The sequence below is a fragment of the Chenopodium album genome, chromosome 13, assembly GCF_948465745.1.
Source record: "Chenopodium album chromosome 13, dcCheAlbu1.1, whole genome shotgun sequence".
NCBI classification, from domain to species: domain Eukaryota; kingdom Viridiplantae; phylum Streptophyta; class Magnoliopsida; order Caryophyllales; family Amaranthaceae; genus Chenopodium; species Chenopodium album.
In genome coordinates this window covers 3990001-4009167 of record NC_137846.1, presented here as the reverse complement: position 1 = coordinate 4009167, position 19167 = coordinate 3990001, and the positions used below count along the sequence as shown (strand labels likewise).

General features: G+C 35.1%; 1 protein-coding gene, 1 non-coding gene and 1 pseudogene across 2 annotated transcripts; 2 read left to right on the top strand and 1 right to left on the bottom strand.

Moving 5' to 3' along the window:
- Positions 1-182: 182 nt before the first annotated feature.
- LOC145577109 (dynamin-related protein 4C pseudogene) lies at positions 183-2255 on the bottom strand (annotated as a pseudogene).
- Positions 2256-4424: 2169 nt separating this feature from the next.
- Positions 4425-12850, top strand: LOC145577108 (uncharacterized). Its single transcript, XM_081634778.1, has 7 exons — positions 4425-5360; positions 5449-5553; positions 6036-7223; positions 9257-9264; positions 9423-10209; positions 10309-10422; positions 11374-12850. Exons 1-7 carry the CDS (start codon positions 4463-4465, stop codon positions 12576-12578), a joined length of 4305 nt encoding a protein of 1434 aa, XP_081490904.1. The 5' UTR covers positions 4425-4462; the 3' UTR covers positions 12579-12850.
- Positions 12851-17501: 4651 nt separating this feature from the next.
- TRNAY-GUA (transfer RNA tyrosine (anticodon GUA)) lies at positions 17502-17589 on the top strand. The gene is given in 2 exon segments: positions 17502-17538; positions 17554-17589. It is a non-coding gene; the product is annotated as a tRNA-Tyr (tRNA).
- Positions 17590-19167: the final 1578 nt, after the last annotated feature.

The following is a 19167-nucleotide window of genomic DNA, read 5'->3' as shown; positions in this document are numbered from 1 at the left end:
ATATTTAAAAAGTAACCTGCTGATTCTGAAACTAAATAGAAAAATTGATCATAGACCATTTGCAACATGATAATCTGAAACTAACATAAGCTACTGATGCCCAAATGTTCTGCTAAGTTGCTGATCAATAAGCCTATGGCAGGAGCAATCTTGATCAAATCTTCATAAAATACAACCTAAATTCATTCTGTCACAGCAATTCTGTCCATGATCTTCGAAACTACATCTTTGGACTCCTTCAGAAGTTTAATGCTCTTATTGAGCCTTTCTCTCTTTCCCGCCACAACTGGAGACTCTTCTAGCATCCTCTCAACGCCTCCTCCATAAGGTCCCATCACTTCATTCACAACCTCACCCTCCAATTCATTGTTCACTAAATTCTGAATACTAAACAGCAAATGGAGAGCTATGGAATCCACCAACCTCTTCAAAACAATCTTCCAGTATGACATCATTAGCATCTTCATGTCAAAAGCTTGCTCAGCTAGGTGCTTATACTTTTGTAAATGTGCCAAATCAACCTTACCAAGTCCTTCGAATTCCATGCTGGTTACCTTTTTACCTGTATTCACCTGTACAGATTTGCCTTCCACAATATTCATAAACTTATCCTGATGTGACATAAGCCGATTCCAGACAGATAGGTATTGTGAATCACAAGTATAGTCAGCATATGTCTCCATCTGCACAATCTCCTTGACACGAATAATTGACTGATCTTTCTTCCTAGAAATCAGATTAACTGCAGCTCTTCTGCTGGAGCTCTGAAGAGATGGGTAATTGTCAGAATGCTGCATTATAATGGAGAGCACTGCACTTTCTACATATCCCCAAAATTTAGTCATGAATTCAGCTGGAGTTTGTGATATTTCCTTCACTTCCCTCTGCAATAAAGTGATAAAAGCTGAGTGAGGAAGGAAATTGGGTAGTCCAATTCCCTTAGCTTCCTCAAGAACTTGAATTTCAACCATTAGGAAATTACCTAATTTAGTTTCATCTTTCTTTTTTGAATGCATAAGCTCTGAAAACCCGCGTAGCATCTCAGCTAAACGAGCTTTGCAATGCATATTCATATCATCAGGGTACTCATCGTACTCTCCTCTAATAAGGATCTTCCTTAGGGATTCTTTCACTGATCCCATAATCTGCATGAATCCTGTCATAGCCTCAGCCACAGACAATAGGTTCTGAGGCAAGTTGTTCAGTTCAGCAACATAAGCATTCAACTTAGTATTAATCTGATGCACAATATTGGGCAAGCATTTTGAAATAATGCTAGCCTGAATGTGAACCAACCTCTGAGCAAGCTCCGGGATGCCCACTATCGATTTATCAATCCTTGACAGCAAAGGGTGGGACTCAAACAGTCTTGCCTCTTCTAATCGCGCTTCTTCATATGTTTCTTGCCCAATCCTGTTCCTAACACACACATAGCCTAGCCCAATTATGACATCATCATTGGTTACCTTCTCTAACAAACCTTCTGGAGCTTTATCAGGCTTTGTAACAACAGCAAGAGTCCTCTGCCCATTTTTATCAACATTCTGTGACATCATAATTGACTCACAAGTCGAAAAATCCACTGTTGCAGACAGAACATTCAAAATGATACTCTCTTCAGGGGTAATATACTCCATTATAATATCCCTGATGTGTTCATATATGTTTGCTGGTTGGCCTCGGACTGGCACTCGGGTGATCCCAGGGAGATCAACCATGGTCAAGTCAGGAACTCCTTTTTTCCTGACTACAAGTGTTATTGGAGTACTACATATTCCTTTGGCTTTTCCTGCAATTTCTTGAGTAGCCGAGTTTATTGCTTCAGTGACATGAGCTTCATCTGTGTGCAAGACTTTACCCATGTACTCAAGGGAGAGTTGTGGGGTCGGGTCAGACTGGTGCTGAAGGCGCATGATGAGTGGGACTCGAGTGCAGATACCTTGACCTCTAGGTAGGCTAATACCTGCTAAGGACTCTAAGACACTAGATTTTCCTGATGATTGGTCACCTACAACGACGATTGTAGGTAGTTGGATGCCTTCCTTCATGACTTTGAGTGTTCGCAGCTTGTCGACTGCATCGAGGAGAGGGCGTATTTGATCATTGTATGAGGAGATGAGTGGTGGTGGGACTGGGATATCATGCTCATCAGCATGAGTAGTATCAGTAGGTACAAGGGATTTGTTCATGTCTTTATCATTGAGGTTTGTTTTGGTGGGCTTTCTAGCTGATTTCGGCTTATTTTGTTGTACCATTTTTTGGAAAAATGTCTCAAGGATAATATGTTTCTAGGAAGTGTTGTGGAGGAGATGATGAGGATTATAGCCAGCAAAAAATTAGAAGTATTACTTGGATACTTATAAAAGGGAATAAATTTGACTTAAAAGCAGTGAAACTGAATGGATGGAAGTTGAAGTGATTCATGCAAGGTTAAACCTTTTTAGTTGATCATTATAGTAATGTCAAAGGACTGCCTAGTGAAGTTCTTGTTAATGTATCTAGCCCTATTATATGTTGTGATTAAACCATCGTCCCAATTAATGTTATTGGTTATCAATTGAAACCCCTGGCATTTTGTGAAGGTACGTAAAATACATACTCCTTTTGTCTATTAAAAATTGTCCTATTACGATGTTGTCTTTCGTAACTCTCTGTTCCAAAAATACAAATATTGTTCATCTCAGACTTGCCAATAAATTTTTATCCTTCTTAAAAGATAGTCATCATTTTGAAGTTGCGATTTTTTTGGTGCATTGTACTTCCGCACTCCTAAACAAGATAATTGTGTTAAAAACAACACAACAACAAACAAAAATAATACAGTAGTATATAGAATTGTCAATAACATAACATTTCTTCATTTCACCAAAATATTAATTAAAGCTTTAGGTTATATCATATTACCTTGCCTGACCCTCCCTTCAAAAACAATACTCCGTATTACCTTGCTTGACATGTGAAGATAAAATAAAAACTATTTAACTTTTATATAGGTAAATGAAGAAATCTTCAATCATTATTTTCTTAAATTCAAGTAACTGCACTGGTTTTTGTTAAATCAGTGCCTTTGAGTTTATCTCTATTGTCTTCCATGCTAAATAAGTGATCGCCTTCACGAGGACATTGTAAGTATGACTACGCCACATTTAAAGGTGTAAAAAAATTCCATTCCGAAACAAAATAAAATCTAATTGAAATATAGATTTGTATGAACACAATAATTTATTTATTTTTTATTTTTTTTTATTTTTTTTTTATTTTTTTTTTTGGTGAAGATGAACACAATAATTTAACATGTCTCAAATATAAAATAGTTCTGACTTGACTTCACCGAACCCAACCCATACACCCACATTGACACCTCTACTACCCACATTCAATTCTTTTATTTTATTTTATTTTATCTCCTATTCTTCGTAACTGGCTCGGCCCCTCGTTAGCACCAAAAAAAACCTTCTGTGTTTTAGTTAGTTAACACATTTAATTTAAGCACACATATTAAGGAGAGAAGAGAGAATGATAATGCAAGTGAGATACACTACTAACACTAGTAAATGTAAGGTATAAAATTTATCCAAAAAGAAAATGTGTCAAACAAAAATAAAATTCTTAAAAATAAATACGTGTCTTTTAAAAAAACGGACGTAACACGTAAGTATGATAGAAAAATAATCGGACCGTCAATTTCCCTGATCGGGCCGGACCGTAATCTTGTTATGAACTTTAATGAAATGGGTTGGGCCCTTGCTATTTTTGAATAAAACCTTAGTAATTCTAAAATGTCCCGAAAATAAAAACGCTGCAATTTAAAAATAAAAATAAAAAATAGCTGAACACTGAAACGAAGGAAGCTGCAATTCACCATTTTTGCTTAACTGAAGTGATGGCGCAGCTAGATAAATTCAGGTTAGTCGTCTTTCAGCTATATTGAATTTTTTTTTTTTTAATGTTATCCTTTAATTTTTAATTTAATTGTTGATAAAACTTGTTATTTATGATTTAGTAATACTAGTTTTGAACCCTAAATTTTCAATAATCAACTCAATTTCAGAGAATTTTGCATGATCTGAATTAGGGATTTCTTGTACTAAAAAATTTCAATTAAGAAAAATGATGCACTTTGGGATGCCAATTATCAAGTAACAATGTAACACCGACACAAATTAATTTGTTATTTGGTTTGTTTGATAAGATCCAAATTAATTAAAGCATAATATCCTATTTTAAGAGGGACCAAGTGACCAATGTTTCTTGTTTGAACCTTCAAAGTTTGACTGAAAAAGTAAAATGGAAAGGGTAGCTGAATGATTAAAGAGACGACTTGGAAAGGTCTTTGAAATGTTGAAAAAGACATTTATAATTATTGGAAAAATAATTAAGTTAGTCCATATAAAAAATATCATCACATATCTAGGACTAAGCAATACTATTTGCAATATCAAAAAACAATAGAAACAATTTTATGCAATCAATAATGATATTCCTGGTTCTGCTGCTTCTTATGCTGCAATCATCACTGCAGCTAACTGCATCACCCTCTTCTTCGCAGGACCGTCTGCCTATTGCAAAGCCTGGCTGCCAAGATCAGTGCGGTGCGGTCAAGATTCCATATCCATTTGGGATTGGTTCTAAATGTTTTCATAATGAATCCTATGAGATCATTTGCAATACTTCCTTTCATCCCCCGAAACCATTCTTGCCTGTTCATGATCTCCATTTTGAGGTTATGAAAATAAATTGGGATGGAAATCCCACCAGTATATCACCATCTGATAATGTGCAAACACTAGTAGTGAAAAACGATTTTCATAATATCTGTAGAAGTGATAATGGTGGTGTTACTGACTCAGCAGTTGTCCAGCGTGTTGACCTTCGCGGCACTCCATTTCTTTTTTCAATTCAGTTTAATGTTTTTGTGGCTAAGGGTTGTGGTACCAGCCTTGTATTAAAGAATAGTAGCAGTGAAGTCGTGACTGGATGTGCTTCAGTATGTAGAAACAATATTTCTAAGAACATGACTAGCTGTATTGGGGTTGGATGCTGCCAATCTAGGCTGTCATCTACACTAGACAACAGTTACACCGGTTATGATGAAATTCAAGGCCTTGATTATTATGAAATAGATATGAATCATGAAGCACTATTAAATCCCCAGACTTGCAATGTGGCTGCGGGTTTACTTTACAAAGATGAAGTGCCTGAGTTCTCAGGGAATTTCTCAAATTTGACAACTGTAATGGAATGGAGTCGTCCATTTACAGCAGAGGGTTCGACATGTGGTATTTCCGCAGATGGCGTTCTCACTTGTCCGTGTGATGATGAACACGGCTATGTAGGGAACCCTTATCTTGGATGTCAATGTAAGTGGCAGCGTTGAACTCTTATATTCTCCACACATTTCTCCTTCTTTTGAAGTCGGTCTAATAATTTAGTTCTTTTTTGTCTTAGTGGTGAAAGAATGTCAGATTTGCAAACATGGTTGTATTACCGATATTACAACACGATTATTAGTTTGTAAGAAGCATCCTTTGTTTAACCTGGCTTCTATTCTTGGTAAGTGCTTCAGAACTTGAAAAAATTGGCCCAAATTGCTTGTGGATTTCTATTTACCTACTTTTAAAATGTTTGAGATAACCCTTATAAATAGTGTTGGATAATTATTTCTGTTTATTTACTTATCTGCCCTCATTAATGTTAATTGTTCTTTTTTTTCAACTTTTAAAAATACTGTGTGTGCATTAATATCCCTAAAAATATTTATTTATACATTTTTTCTTATTAATGCTACCAACAAATATTGTTGTGGAATTGTGTTATAAACCAATCCAAAAGAGTTCTCCAGAAACCATGTCACTTATGATTTTATGAATGCTTAAAATGATTGCTTATTTTTCTTATGAATGCTTAAAATGATTGCTTATTTTTCTTCTATGTTGGAATCTTTAAAATTTTCTAGTCTTACCCGGAAAATTTATGTCATTCTAGCTGAAACTCGACATCTTACTTTGCTTTTGCCTATTTCAACGTTGTCTTAGGATTCAGCGTCAGCATAGGATTAGTGATGTTACTCCTACTTTGCTATTGGCTTTATAGAGTGGTAAAGAGGATAAGAGAGGTTAGGCTTAAAGCTAAATTCTTTAAAAGAAATGGTGGTTTACTATTGCAGCAGCAAATCTCCTCAAGAAATGGTATTGTTGATAAAACTAGAATATTTGGGTTTTCTGAGTTAGAGAAAGCGACAAACAATTTTAGTGAAGATAGAATTCTTGGCCAGGGAGGGCAAGGTACAGTCTACAAAGGAATGTTAGAGGACGGAAGAATTGTGGCCATTAAAAAATCTAAGAAGGTAGACAAGAGTCAGTTGGAACAATTTATCAATGAAATGGTTATTCTTTCTCAAGTTAATCACCGGAGTGTGGTTAAATTACTGGGATGTTGTTTAGAAACAGAAGTCCCGTTGCTTGTTTATGAGTTCATTCCGAATGGGACTCTTTACCAGCATATTCATGATCCTAGTGAAGATTTTCATGTTACTTGGAGAATGCGTTTACAAATTGCTTTGGAATCCGCTAGTGCTCTATCATACCTTCATTCATCTTCATCTGCTCCAATATATCATAGGGATGTCAAGTCCTCCAATATACTTTTGGATGAAAGATACAGGGCAAAGGTTTCTGACTTTGGAGCTTCAAGGGCCATTACCATTGAGGAAACTCATGTGACCACTTGTGTTCAAGGCACATATGGGTATTTGGACCCAGAGTACTTCCAGTCGAATCAATTTACTGAGAAAAGTGACGTGTATAGCTTTGGAGTAGTCCTTGTTGAGCTCATAACAGGGAAGAAACCGATTTACCCCAACAAATCGGGTGGGTATATAAGCTTGGCCACTGAGTTTCTCTTTCACATGGAAAATTCTTGTCTGTCTGATATGTTAGACACTTCCATTTCTGAAGAAGCTTTCGAAGAGGAGCTAACTGCTGTTGCCAACCTAGCAAAGCAATGCCTGAATATGAATGGAAAACAACGGCCAACAATGAAAGAAGTTGCAGTGTTGCTTGATGGAATTAGGTCACCCCATGTGTCCAAGCCTAAAACACCAGAATGTTTGAAGAGTGACTGTATGTTCATGGAGTATAATTCCCCTTTTAGTAGAGGCACATTCTTTTCTGACAGCAGCCCTCGCACTTCCTTCTCTATTGAAGCCCTACCACTCATAAATGGTGATTGACTAATTGACAGTAGAGGTAACTGTTGAATGTGTTGATCATTTAATTGCCTTAGCTTTTTTGTAAATTTTTTGCTATTTGAACTTTGGCTTGTATATTCTGTTGGAATTCCATAACATGAGGAGGTTCCACTGTTCTTTTGCAATAAGCTGTCCGAGTTTGGGACGCAACTCTTTTTCATTTGTTTCACCTAAATAAAATGAATCATAACACAATGAGATTGTACTTTGTTTTGTTTCCTCAAAAAAAAAAAAATATATATATATATATATATATATATATATATATATATATATATATACATATATATATATATATATATACATATATGTATATATATATACATATATATTTGTTTTGTTGTTTATCTAGACTTTTGAGTTACTAGTGAGCTTATTCAATTACTTTCTTTATTTGTATCAATGGAAAGATATGTGTAATGAGAGGAACATAATCCGTCATATTCTTTTTGTACTTCTCAGAAACCATGCAGTATGCATTTTGGCATCATTCCTTTGTGAGAGTATAAATCTTATTCTTAAAGGTCTGATAGGTGTTAGTAACAGAAATGAATTTGTATGTATATAGGTTGGGCATCTGTTATTGTATTAATGCTAAAAGTAACTCTTGGAATTAGGAAGTTTTTAAATTGTATTATTTGTATAGTAAACTTGGAAGTAGGGGAATGGGGGTGCATTATTAGACTGTCCTGAAATCTATCGGACTGGAACCTGGCCAACAAAAGAATTTTTTAAAACCTCTTTAATCTGGATGAAAGTCCGTGCAATGCACAGTTTTTCGTATATTTTTTTGACACGTGGTTTTTTATATATATATCTCAAAAAAATTATGTTTTTTAGTTAAACTATATACTATAATAATTTAATCAAATTACTATTGTCTATCAAAAAAGATAATTTTTATTATTGTTATGTAAAAATGTGGCTTTATTGGTTGATGTTATCTCAAAAAAGTTTTTTTTTTTTTTATTTTATTTTATTTTATTTTAATTTTAATGAAAGTAATTTATAATATGACCTTGTCAGTTGATGTTAGTTAAGTGACAATTGACGTTACTGAATCTTATAATACTAAAATAAAATATAATAAATCACTGATGTTCAATTTCTGAAATACGCTTTTTTGTCTGTAAATATTGTTGGCACTTGGGATTCTCATAAAAATATAATAAATTAAGGACCTGTTCTCATATGTTGAAATTAAATTCAATTCAGTTCAGTTCAGCTCAGTTCCTAATTTCCTTCTCTTATAAAATATTCATTTCAGTTCAGCTGAGTTCAGTCAATGAGAACAGGCCCTAACCCGTTTCAAAAAATGGTTATGGGTTTTTTTTTGTTCGGCTGGCCGCGGAATTGTTGGCGGTGGAACACGAGGCTCTTTGACGGTGGTGTCTGTGATGGATTTTGAATAGGAAAGGTGAAGGTCGGGGGAATGATGTCATCTTCTTCCTCTTCCATGGCTTCACACTAATACCGACATGCCTTCAAAAAGTTCACACTGTTAAGGCAGTGGGTCCTTAATTTTTTTTTTAACTCTTTCCTTTTTATTTTCAGATTTAATATTTTTTTATACAATTTACACAATTCTGTATGCATCTATTTACCAATATGTCATGCGATTTACCAATTTTGTTTATCTAGAAGATAAATGGGGCCTCCTCTAAAACAAGTTGTCGAAAAAAGAATAATTAATTTGCAATCTTCAACTGCTGATGTTGAAAGTGTTGTTGTCTTGTTGATGATTTTGTCTTAAAACATGCTAATTATTTATAATATTAGTGATGAGTGTAATGTGATTAGTCCTGATGACTTATTATTACTTATAATATTAGTATTTTGTAATTGAAATACTACATGTTGCTTTTTATTTTGTATTTGGAGCGTAATGTGACGACTTATTATTATTATTTTGTAATTGATATTTTACACAGGGCCCCATTTTAAGATATTGCTTATTCCATTTGTTTAGATAAAATTTATAATATTGTTCCCTTGGTTTTTCTGTAGAAGATAATGTAAGTCAAAGTTGTAATGCTTAACAAGTTGTCAATACTCAATACTTGACATTACTTTCATAAGCTTGTGGCTAAGATTATTAGTTTATAACACATACTGAATTACCTTATAATTACAGCAATAACCAGGAAGGAGAGGGGAAAAAAAACAAAAGTAGGAACATACACATTACAAAATGCTGATGTCTCTTTTCCTGTTTCTCTTGCAGCTGCACTCACTGCAGTTAGCAGCAGCATCCATTGCCAAACCTAATTGCCCAGAAAAATGCGGTAATGTCTCAATTCCATATCCTTTTGGAATCGGTAATAAATGTTACTACAGTAAGTCTTATGAAATCATTTGTAGTCATACCCACAAACCATTCCTAAAGAAGTTCAATCTAGAAGTGATGAATATAACACTGGGGCAAGGCTTTGAAGGGTCAGGCCAAGGACTACTTGTAAGGACTGATGTCCATAATACAAATACATGCAGGTCTAATTCCAGCATTGATTTTGGTGGAAGTCCATTTTCTTTCTCTTATTATAATTCTCTTGTCATGAAAGGTTGTAGTGGCAGTGTTCTTTTACGAGATAGGAGTGGAGAAATCTTGGCTGGTTGTGCTGCCGTTTGTGGAATACATAATACTGTTGATTTATATGGGGTTGGAGTCTGTCAAGCCTCGTTATTATACACATACTTTGAGTTTTATGAGTTGGATCTTGATGTTGGAGCAGATTATACTTGCAGCGATGTGAGAATAGGATTAATGGACAGGGGTAGCTTCTCAGTAAACGAGCTCTCCAAAACTACAGTCCCAACAGCACTAAATTGGGATGGCCCAGCTTCATATATACAGGACAATTCCGCAGTTGATCATCCCAATTTTAAGTGTGATAAGGAAGGAAATTGTTACTGCAAATTTCCCTATGAAGGAAGCCCCTATCTTCTAGAAGGATGTCAATGTAACTCACAAATCATTTTTTCCTTCCTGTAAGTTGGACGCTATTTTTTCACTTAATAATATTTAGTTTAACTAATTAAGTCCCTTTTTCTTTTTCTAGTTTTGGAGAAATGTAGGAAGTGCAGGTATGGTTGTGATATTAGGGGAATGGACTTTGGGGAAAATCACTATTACTGCAAGAAAAATCCATGGTTCAAGTGGCAATCAATACTGGGTAAGAACTTCATTGAAATTTGTTCAGTTGTTTAAACGTTATTCAGTTTATGGCTTTTTATTTCTAATCGTAATGGAAAGCCTTAATTGTAGCATCTTAATGAGATTAAAGTCTTAGCTGTCTAAGTGATGAATCCATTGCTGAAAGCACATACCTTATATCGTATTATTTTGCACATACCTTAAAGTCTTAGCTGTCTAAGCAATAGTTGGGACAATTGTCAAGAGCCAATTTTCCTTGTCTTGACTGTCTAAAACTAAATGATCTGCGATCTGGTATCATTTTCTATATTCTTCCTGCTAAATGATCTACAGCTAAATGGTCTTAATTAGCACGATATGACTAGCATTTTCTTAGTGTTGCTAACCTTAGCTTCTTTGCAATGACCATAATATTGAGTTCCAGATGTGCTCCAAACATCTGCATTCTAATAAATTTCCTCAGCCTACATCCTAGATGTACACTAAAAAAATTGGATTTCAGATTGTTAATCATAGAAACTATACCACCATAGGTCTTATATTTGATAAGCAATTAATGGTCATTTGTCATTTATCTTGGTCTCTTGGAATAGATACAAATCATACAATGTTGTTAAGTTTCGTATATACTAGGATAAATGCTTGCCTATGCTCAAGTTTTTGTAGCCGACATTATTTTCTATGAAGTATATGTATTTTAGAGGTGATCAAAATTTCAGGCTGGGCCTTAATGTAGTATATCGTGCCCAAACCTGCAAAAAGTAGCGGGCTTTTTCAGGACGGGTTTGGGTTTTTAGACTTGCCCAAACCCACCCTATTTTCGGAACGGATCGGGCCGAGCTAGCGGGCCAGACCAATGTTGATCACCTCTAATGTATTTGTGTGATTGATGGTGTTGCTCTAAGGTTATTATGAATCCAAAAAAAACTCAGACATAATTTTCTATATGTATTTGCGACGCTTATTTCAGGATTCAGTTTAGGCATGGGATTAATGGTGTTGCTCTTTGGTAGCTATGGGCTCTATAGAGTAGTAAAGAAAAGGAGAGAGATTCGAAATAAATCTAACTACTTCAAGAGAAACGGTGGCTTGCTGTTGCAACAATCATGTTCTAGTGAGGGTGCCCAGAGTACGAAAGTTTTTCTTGTCACAGAGTTGGAGAAGGCCACTGACAATTTCAACAAAAACAGAATCCTTGGTCAAGGAGGCCAAGGCACGGTTTATAAGGGTATGTTAAAGGATGGGAGAATTGTGGCCATTAAGATGTCTAGAAAAGTAGATGAGAATCAGTTGGAGCAATTTATCAATGAAGTTGTTATTCTATCTGAAATTAATCATCGGAATGTGGTCAGATTACTAGGTTGTTGTTTAGAGACAGAAGTTCCTCTGCTCGTGTATGAGTTTATTCAAAATGGAACACTTTATCAGCATATTCATGATGCAAATGGAGATTTTCATGTTACTTGGAAAATGCGTCTACAAATGGCAGCAGAATCAGCTGATGCTATAGCATACCTGCATTCATCTTCATCTGCCCCTATTTATCACAGAGACATTAAGTCCGCAAACATACTTTTGGATGCTAAATTTAGAGCCAAAGTTTCAGATTTCGGGGCCTCAAGAGCCATTGACATTGAACAAACACATGTGACTACATGTGTTATTGGGACGTATGGTTATTTAGATCCAGAGTACTTCCAGTCAAATGTATTCACTGAGAAAAGTGATGTTTACAGCTTCGGGGTAGTCCTTGTTGAGCTTATAACTGGCAAAAAACCAATCTGCCCCACCAATGACGGGGGATGGATTAGTTTGGCTGTTGAATTTCTGTTCCACATGGAAAATTCTCGTCTCTTTGATATTTTGGATCCTCGGATTTTAGATGAGGGAAAGAAGGAAGAGTTTGTTGCTGTTGCTAACCTTGCAAGACAATGCTTAAAAATGAATGGAAAAGAAAGGCCTACTATGAAAGAAATCGCGATTGTGCTAGATGAGATCAGGTCATCCCATGTGCCTTATTCAACAGCACCAAACTCTATGGTTGATAAGGAAGTGATGATGGAAATGAGTGATAATAAGCATGGTGCTTCTTCAAGTACAAGCTCATTCTATCCCAGTGTTGGCACAAGTGCTTCCTCCAATGTTGTCCAACGAGCTATGGCACATACATTATGATGTAAGTTTTTTGAAAATTATAGCTAAGGAAGGTTTCATGAAATTATAATCATAGCAAAATGGAATTTATATTTCTGAGCATGTATTTTGCTAGGATGACCTTAACTAGTAATCTTTCTTTTTTTTGGTAGCTGAACTAGTAATCTATTTTTCAAACTTGTGCACTGTAATACTGTTAAAAACTTTGTGGTGTCAACATGTAGCTGATTGTGAACGGAATGTATTGAGGAAGGTCGTTGTAATATGAAGATATTTTTAGCTTGTCATCTTTAGTTTTTGCTTTGTTTTTATTTCCTAAGGTAATGCTGATATCTACTGTATTTTCCTGTAATATAATTTCACAGGCTAGAGATCTGAAAATAATTTTGCAAATAATCTGGGAATTCACAAGCATCCCCCCAACTGTAAATTTACCAAAATCTAAACAGATTTTTTTATACAAACTCACTAAATGCCAACTTTTTGTGGTGCATACTTCTACAATCTTTTACTTCTTCGCCCTATACATATAATCAAGAAGAATGTCTTTTGCTTCCAATTCAGTTATATTACTTCTGTTAATGTTAATGTCCTCTCGGAAGCTAGTGCTAGAACTTTATGCAGGAGAACTCACATATCTATTTTGCTAGCAGCCTCATAAATTCTAATGGTAGCCTGGTAGGCACTATGCAAACCGGCAGACATGTTGCACAGTTTCTAAATTCCAACGCACAATAAGGTCGTTTTGTTTTGAAATAATCGAAACCCAAAGATCGTCTATTCTTGACAAGTTTTCCTTGACTCAATTTATATTGATTATCAATTGAAATCTTTGGCATTTTGTGAAGTTAGGCAATAAAATATACTCCTTTTGTCATCTCTTAAAATTGCTCTATTATGATTTTTGTCTTTTGTAAACTCTACTCCAAAATACAAATATTGTTATCTCAAATTTGCCATTAAATTTTGGAAAATTTGTCAAAAATAAGTCAACCTTTGTCCAGTTAGCTCAAAATAAGTCAACCTTTTGATTAACTAAAAATAAGTCGAACTTTATAGAATAGCTTCTCAAAATGAATCACGACCTGTTGAATTTTAGGAAAACCGGTTATTTCAGTAATTTATGCCACATGTCATTATGGGGTTGGTCTTTTAAAAAAAAAACAAATTAATTTTTTTTTTTTATGAGTAGTTATTTTAAAAAAAAATTATATCAAATAAAAAATAAAAAAATCCCACAGCCACCCCGTACCCACTGCAGCCCCCATCATCATTAACTTCCCTTCCACCGGCCGCTGAGACTACTCCATCCTCCGGCGCCGGCCGTCGATCCCACCCCAACACGTACTCACCCCTCTCCCTCCTCTTTCGCTCCCTAGTTCGCCGGCAATTCGCCGGAAGGAAGTATGACATCCTTAACATTGCTTGTGCGGCTGCGATGAACCAATGCTTGGAGGATGCGTGCCCTCATCAATCTTGCGATGAGATCGAAGCGAAATCGGGGCTTTTCAATGACGTACTATTGCCAAACACAATTTCAAGTAGATGCAAAATTGGTGCTGCTGTGGTGGTGCGAAAGTGGCGGCTAGAGCTGTAAATTGGTGGGTGAGTCTGGTTGTTGTTGTTTGCGTTACCGAGCTGGCGATGGTGGTGTAGGTGGTGCTATCGGTGGGAAGCAGGAAAGCGAAAAGCTAGGGAGGGATAGGGGTGTTGGGTGGGAAAAGCCGAAAAAAGGAGGGGGTGGGGTCACCGGCGCCGGGGGATGGAGTGGTCCCGACCGGCGGCCGAGGGATGGAGCAGCCTCCGACCGGCGGCTGGTGAAAGGGGAGATGGGGATAGATATTTTAATTAATTTGTTTATTTTATGTAATTATATTTAACATTTAATAAATTATTTTTAATTAAAAAAATGACTTGATTAGTAGGTGGCAGGTCATTAGACTTATTAAAAGAAAACACTATTAAAAAGTCGACTTATTTTGAGTTAAATGAAAATTTGGCTTATTTTGAACTAATCATGCAAAGGTTGGTTTATTTTTGACAAATTTTCCTTAAAATTTTATCCTCCTTACAAATAGTAATTTTGAAGTTGCAATCTCTTTGGTGCATTGTACTCCCGCGCTCTTTAAACAAAATTATTAAGTTATAAATAGCACGATGATAAATAAAAATAATACAAACTGGGTATTATATGGGTTTGTAAATAAAATAAGCTTTCTTCATATTACCAAAAACGTTAATTAAAGTTTTGGGGTATTATATTACCTAATTTAACCTGTGAAAATAAAATAGAAACTATTGGACTTTATTTAGGAAAAGGAAGAAAGCTTCAATCATTTCCTTAATTCAACTAATTGCATTGGTTTTTCTTAAATTATTGCCTTTGAGTTACGAGTTTCCTCCATGCTAAATTAGTGATTGCCTTCACGAGGACATAATAACTTGTAAGTGTGGCTATGCTATGCAGTAGAGGTGTCAAAAAGACCCAATCCCAAAAATAAAACAATCAAATTCAGATTTCAATTTGTATAAACACAATAATTTAACATGACTCAAATTTAAAATCGACTCAACTTGATCCGACCTGACTTCACCAATTTCGCCCCGCACATTTCAATTGACACCTCTAATGTACTGTCCACGTTTAATTGTTTTTCTCTTGTAAGTTGCTGGCTTGGTCCTCGTTACCGGGCTGGACCGTAATCTAGTTATGAACGAATTGGATTGGGCTCTTGCTATTTTAGAATAAATTGGGCCTTTGTCCCACTTCGACTTTGTACTCTGTACTGGCGTACCAAGTATAATTGTAGACCATAAAACCTTCTTTGTCAAATTAAAACAAAAAAAAGTATAAAACCTCGTAATTCTAAAAGAACGATTTCCCATAATATTGTTGAAATAAAAATTAATTCCCATAATACATTGATTTAAAAATATATTCCCTACATAGTGTCCACGTAGGATCGTTTTTTATTGCTTTTGGTTCAACTTAAAACCGCTAATGGTAATAGCGGTTTTAAAAAAGAGACCGCCTCTAACAATAACAGGTCTCTTTGCGTCCTTGGTTAATTCACAAGGCATAGTCTACAGAAAATTATTTCAAAGAGACCGCCTTTCAATACGACAGGTCTCTTTGTGTCCTTGTTAATTCTTAGCCCACAACAAGAAAAGAGAGCGCTGACAATTACACTTATAACTTCAAAGAGACCGCCTTTTAATAAAAACAGGTCTCTTTGACTTTATTTTACAAAAATTGCAAAACCGCTAATACCATTAGCGGTTTTAAGTTGAACCGAAAACCAATCCTACGTGAACACTACTTTGGTAATTTGTTTTTAAAACGAAGCATAATGGGAATTAATTTCTATTTTAACAATATTAAGGGAAATCGTTCATTCTAAAATGTCCCGAATAAAAAAAAAAAAAAAATCACTGAACACTGAAACGAAGAAAGCTTCGATCACCATTTTTGCGGAACTAATGAAATGATGGCGCAGCTAAATAAACTCAGGTCAGTCGTCTTTCGGCTATATTCAAATGTCGATAATGCTTGTTAATTAATTGTCGATAAAACTTGTTAATTATGATTTTGAATTACTATTTTTGAACCCTAATTTCTCAATAATCAACTCACTCACTGAGTATTCTGCATCATCAAAATTAGGGATTTAATAATTTCTATTCATATAAACTTTTTTTTGTTTTGAATTACGGTAATTTTTTTGTGCATTATCTGAATTAGGTTTACAATCTACTTGTATAATTTTTCTAGGAATGATGATGGTTAATTATAATAATAAGTAATTTCTGTTTGTTACATGGTCAAGTGAAATGCAATTATAATAAGGAATTTGTAACCACACTAAACGTATTGATTATTTGGGACTAGAAGACACAAAGACAGCCGTAATTCATAGGAGTTTGAATTGTGAGATGAGAGAAAGATGATGTGACAGCCGCCGTGACAAAATATATGTCAACAGTGTCACACTCTCACAAATGTCTTATTTGGTTTGTTCTTGGGAAAATCCAAATTAATGTATGATTCTCTCTTTTTAAAAGGGACCAATGTATGTTGTTTGAAATCGCAAGGTTTGACTCATAATGTGAAAATGGACAGGGAAGCTGAAAGATTATACAGCAACTTGGAAAAGTCGCAAATTGCAAAGCATGGTTGCCAAGATCATCTAGGAGACTAGGACTAAGCGATATTCCTGGTTCTGCTGCTTCTTAAGCTGCAATCATTACTGCAGCTAACTGTTTCGTCCTCAACTTTGCAGGACGGTCCACCAATTGCAAAGCATGGTTGCCAAGATCATTGCGGTGAGGTCAGGATTCCGTATCCATTTGGGATTGGTTCTAGCTGTTATTACAATGAATCCTATGAGATCATTTGCAATATATGGTAATATTTTTTTTTTTTTTTTATACCAATATGTCACAAGAGTGCTAATTTTTATACCAATATAGTTAATTGGCCGAACGTAATCCGTCATATTCATTTTGTACTTCTCAAAAACCTTGCAGTATGCATTTTGGCATCCTTCCTTCATGAGAGTATGAAATATTCAATATATGGTAAATTTTATTTATTTATTTATTCCTTCTATATACTTTTTATTTGATACTTCTGTTTTAATTTGTGGAGAGAATGTATGAATTTTGAATTATTATATTTATTTTATTTTAATTTAATTATGAACTTTTGACATACATCTTATCATATTTTTATTTTGATTGCTTTGTGAATGTGGTGTAGAACTGTAGACTTGGTGATTTATGCAAAGTTTGCAACCTGAGTCCTTGGGGTTTTTAATCTACATTTTATGGTTGTCAATTGGATTGCTTGTTGAAAATTTGTAAGTTAGACCAATTATTCATTGAAATTTGATATCCGGTTTATGTGAATTTTAGAAGTATTTGAGTTTGAGGGTAGCAAAAGATCCGACCTTAGCTCAGTTGGTAGAGCAGAGGACTGTAGTTGATCAGCAGATTAATCCTTAGGTCGCTGGTTCGATTCCTGCAGGTCGGACTACATTGTGTCATACAAAATTCTTCCTCCCCCCACCCCCGAGGTTTCCAGAATCTCCCATACGTGCTGAAAAGAAGGTTGGCGAAATGATTCGTGTATTGAGTTTGAATTATTAGCTGGCTTTTATAAACATTATAGCATAGTCGGATTTGGGTATTACTTCGTGACATGATCTAACCTTGTTCTGATGTAATGATCCCAAAGATAATCGCATTTTTTTTTTTTTTTTTTTTTTATGTATGGAAACATTGTGTCTAACATGTCTAAGCAAAATCAAAATGGATCCAAGCCAGTGGAAGCTTTTTTAGATTGTACTTTGACTTCTGCTGCCAATTACAAGACCTGGCCTTAGAGCAGCCTGCAGCCATGAAGTGAAGGTTTACATCTTTCCAGTGAGCCATTGGTAATCCTTAATTAGTTTATTGATCTGAATCTGGTAGGTTGAAATTTGGTTCCATCTATTGTTTCCTAGGCATTCTTGTTTTCCAGTCTTAATATGGAATCTGTATACGTATTGCTATAGACATATAAGGCATTGAGCCAAGATTAGAACACAAATTTCCGACCATGTAGAAGAAAAGATGGACTTTTCAGCCATAGTACACGAGCCTTGCATTGCTTAGTTGCTTAACTTAACAAACTGTAGTTTGTAAACCGCACACATATTGTGGAAATGGATGTCATGCATTCATTTCTCTTGATGGGAGAAAGTCGAGAAACACAGAGGAGAAAATGCTTTAGTGATCATGACAAATCAGTCCAATGATGATGCTTTCTGACCCTCCCTCAAACAAAAAAAAAAAAAGGAAAAAGAAAAAAAAAACCTTTCTGCCCTTCCCCTCCCCCATAGCACTATGTGTGTAATCTTAGCTCTGTAACTGTCTTGATTTTTTTTAGTGAAGAAGTGTATAATTTTGTTTTTTGCATGATTATCTTCATAAAGGATAGTTGTTAAATTAGCTACCCCATCCTATACACACCCATGCATACACATATGAATAGATCCTCTACCAGGGCCAAATGGTGCTGCTGCTAGTGGGCTTGAGAGTCGAGAGTCTTGAGACAAAGGTCATTGATGTTGGAATTTGTGAATGCTTCTCTAGAGGCTTGTGTAGGACTTTAAGTTGTAGTATACTAGTATATCATTTTTTTGTGTTGGTATCATTATTATTATTACCTGAGCAACATTTTTTTTTTCTGTAAACAAACATATTGATGACTATATTTTACATTACGAATCCATAATTTAAAGGATCTAAGTATATATATTATGAAGTAAAATCTAAAATTTACTGCTATAAATGAATATAATTTAAAGGATCTGAGTATGTACATTATGAAGTAAAATCTAAATTTTACTGCTATAATCGAATTAATTTTGTGTTCTAAGGTGGTTCAATTTTTGTTATTTTTAAACTGATGAATCTTCTACATATATGAGCTCGTTTTCAGGGATCAGGTATTGCCTTGCTTCATTTCCATCACCTCCTGAACATGGCTCCCATAGTAGGAAAGCAGACATTGAATTTTTCTATAGTTATGTTGGAATTCAAAAGGTCATTGGGAAATCCCCATCTT

Excerpts from the sequence above, each read along its gene's own strand:
- LOC145577108 (XM_081634778.1), top strand. The coding sequence starts at position 4,463 with ATGCAATCAATAATGATATTCCTGGTTCTGCTGCTTCTTATGCTGCAA. Across the intron at positions 5,554-6,035 it reads TAACCTGGCTTCTATTCTTG|GATTCAGCGTCAGCATAGGA; the intron begins GTAAGTGCTTCA and ends ACGTTGTCTTAG. Across the intron at positions 10,423-11,373 it reads CAAGTGGCAATCAATACTGG|GATTCAGTTTAGGCATGGGA; the intron begins GTAAGAACTTCA and ends CGCTTATTTCAG.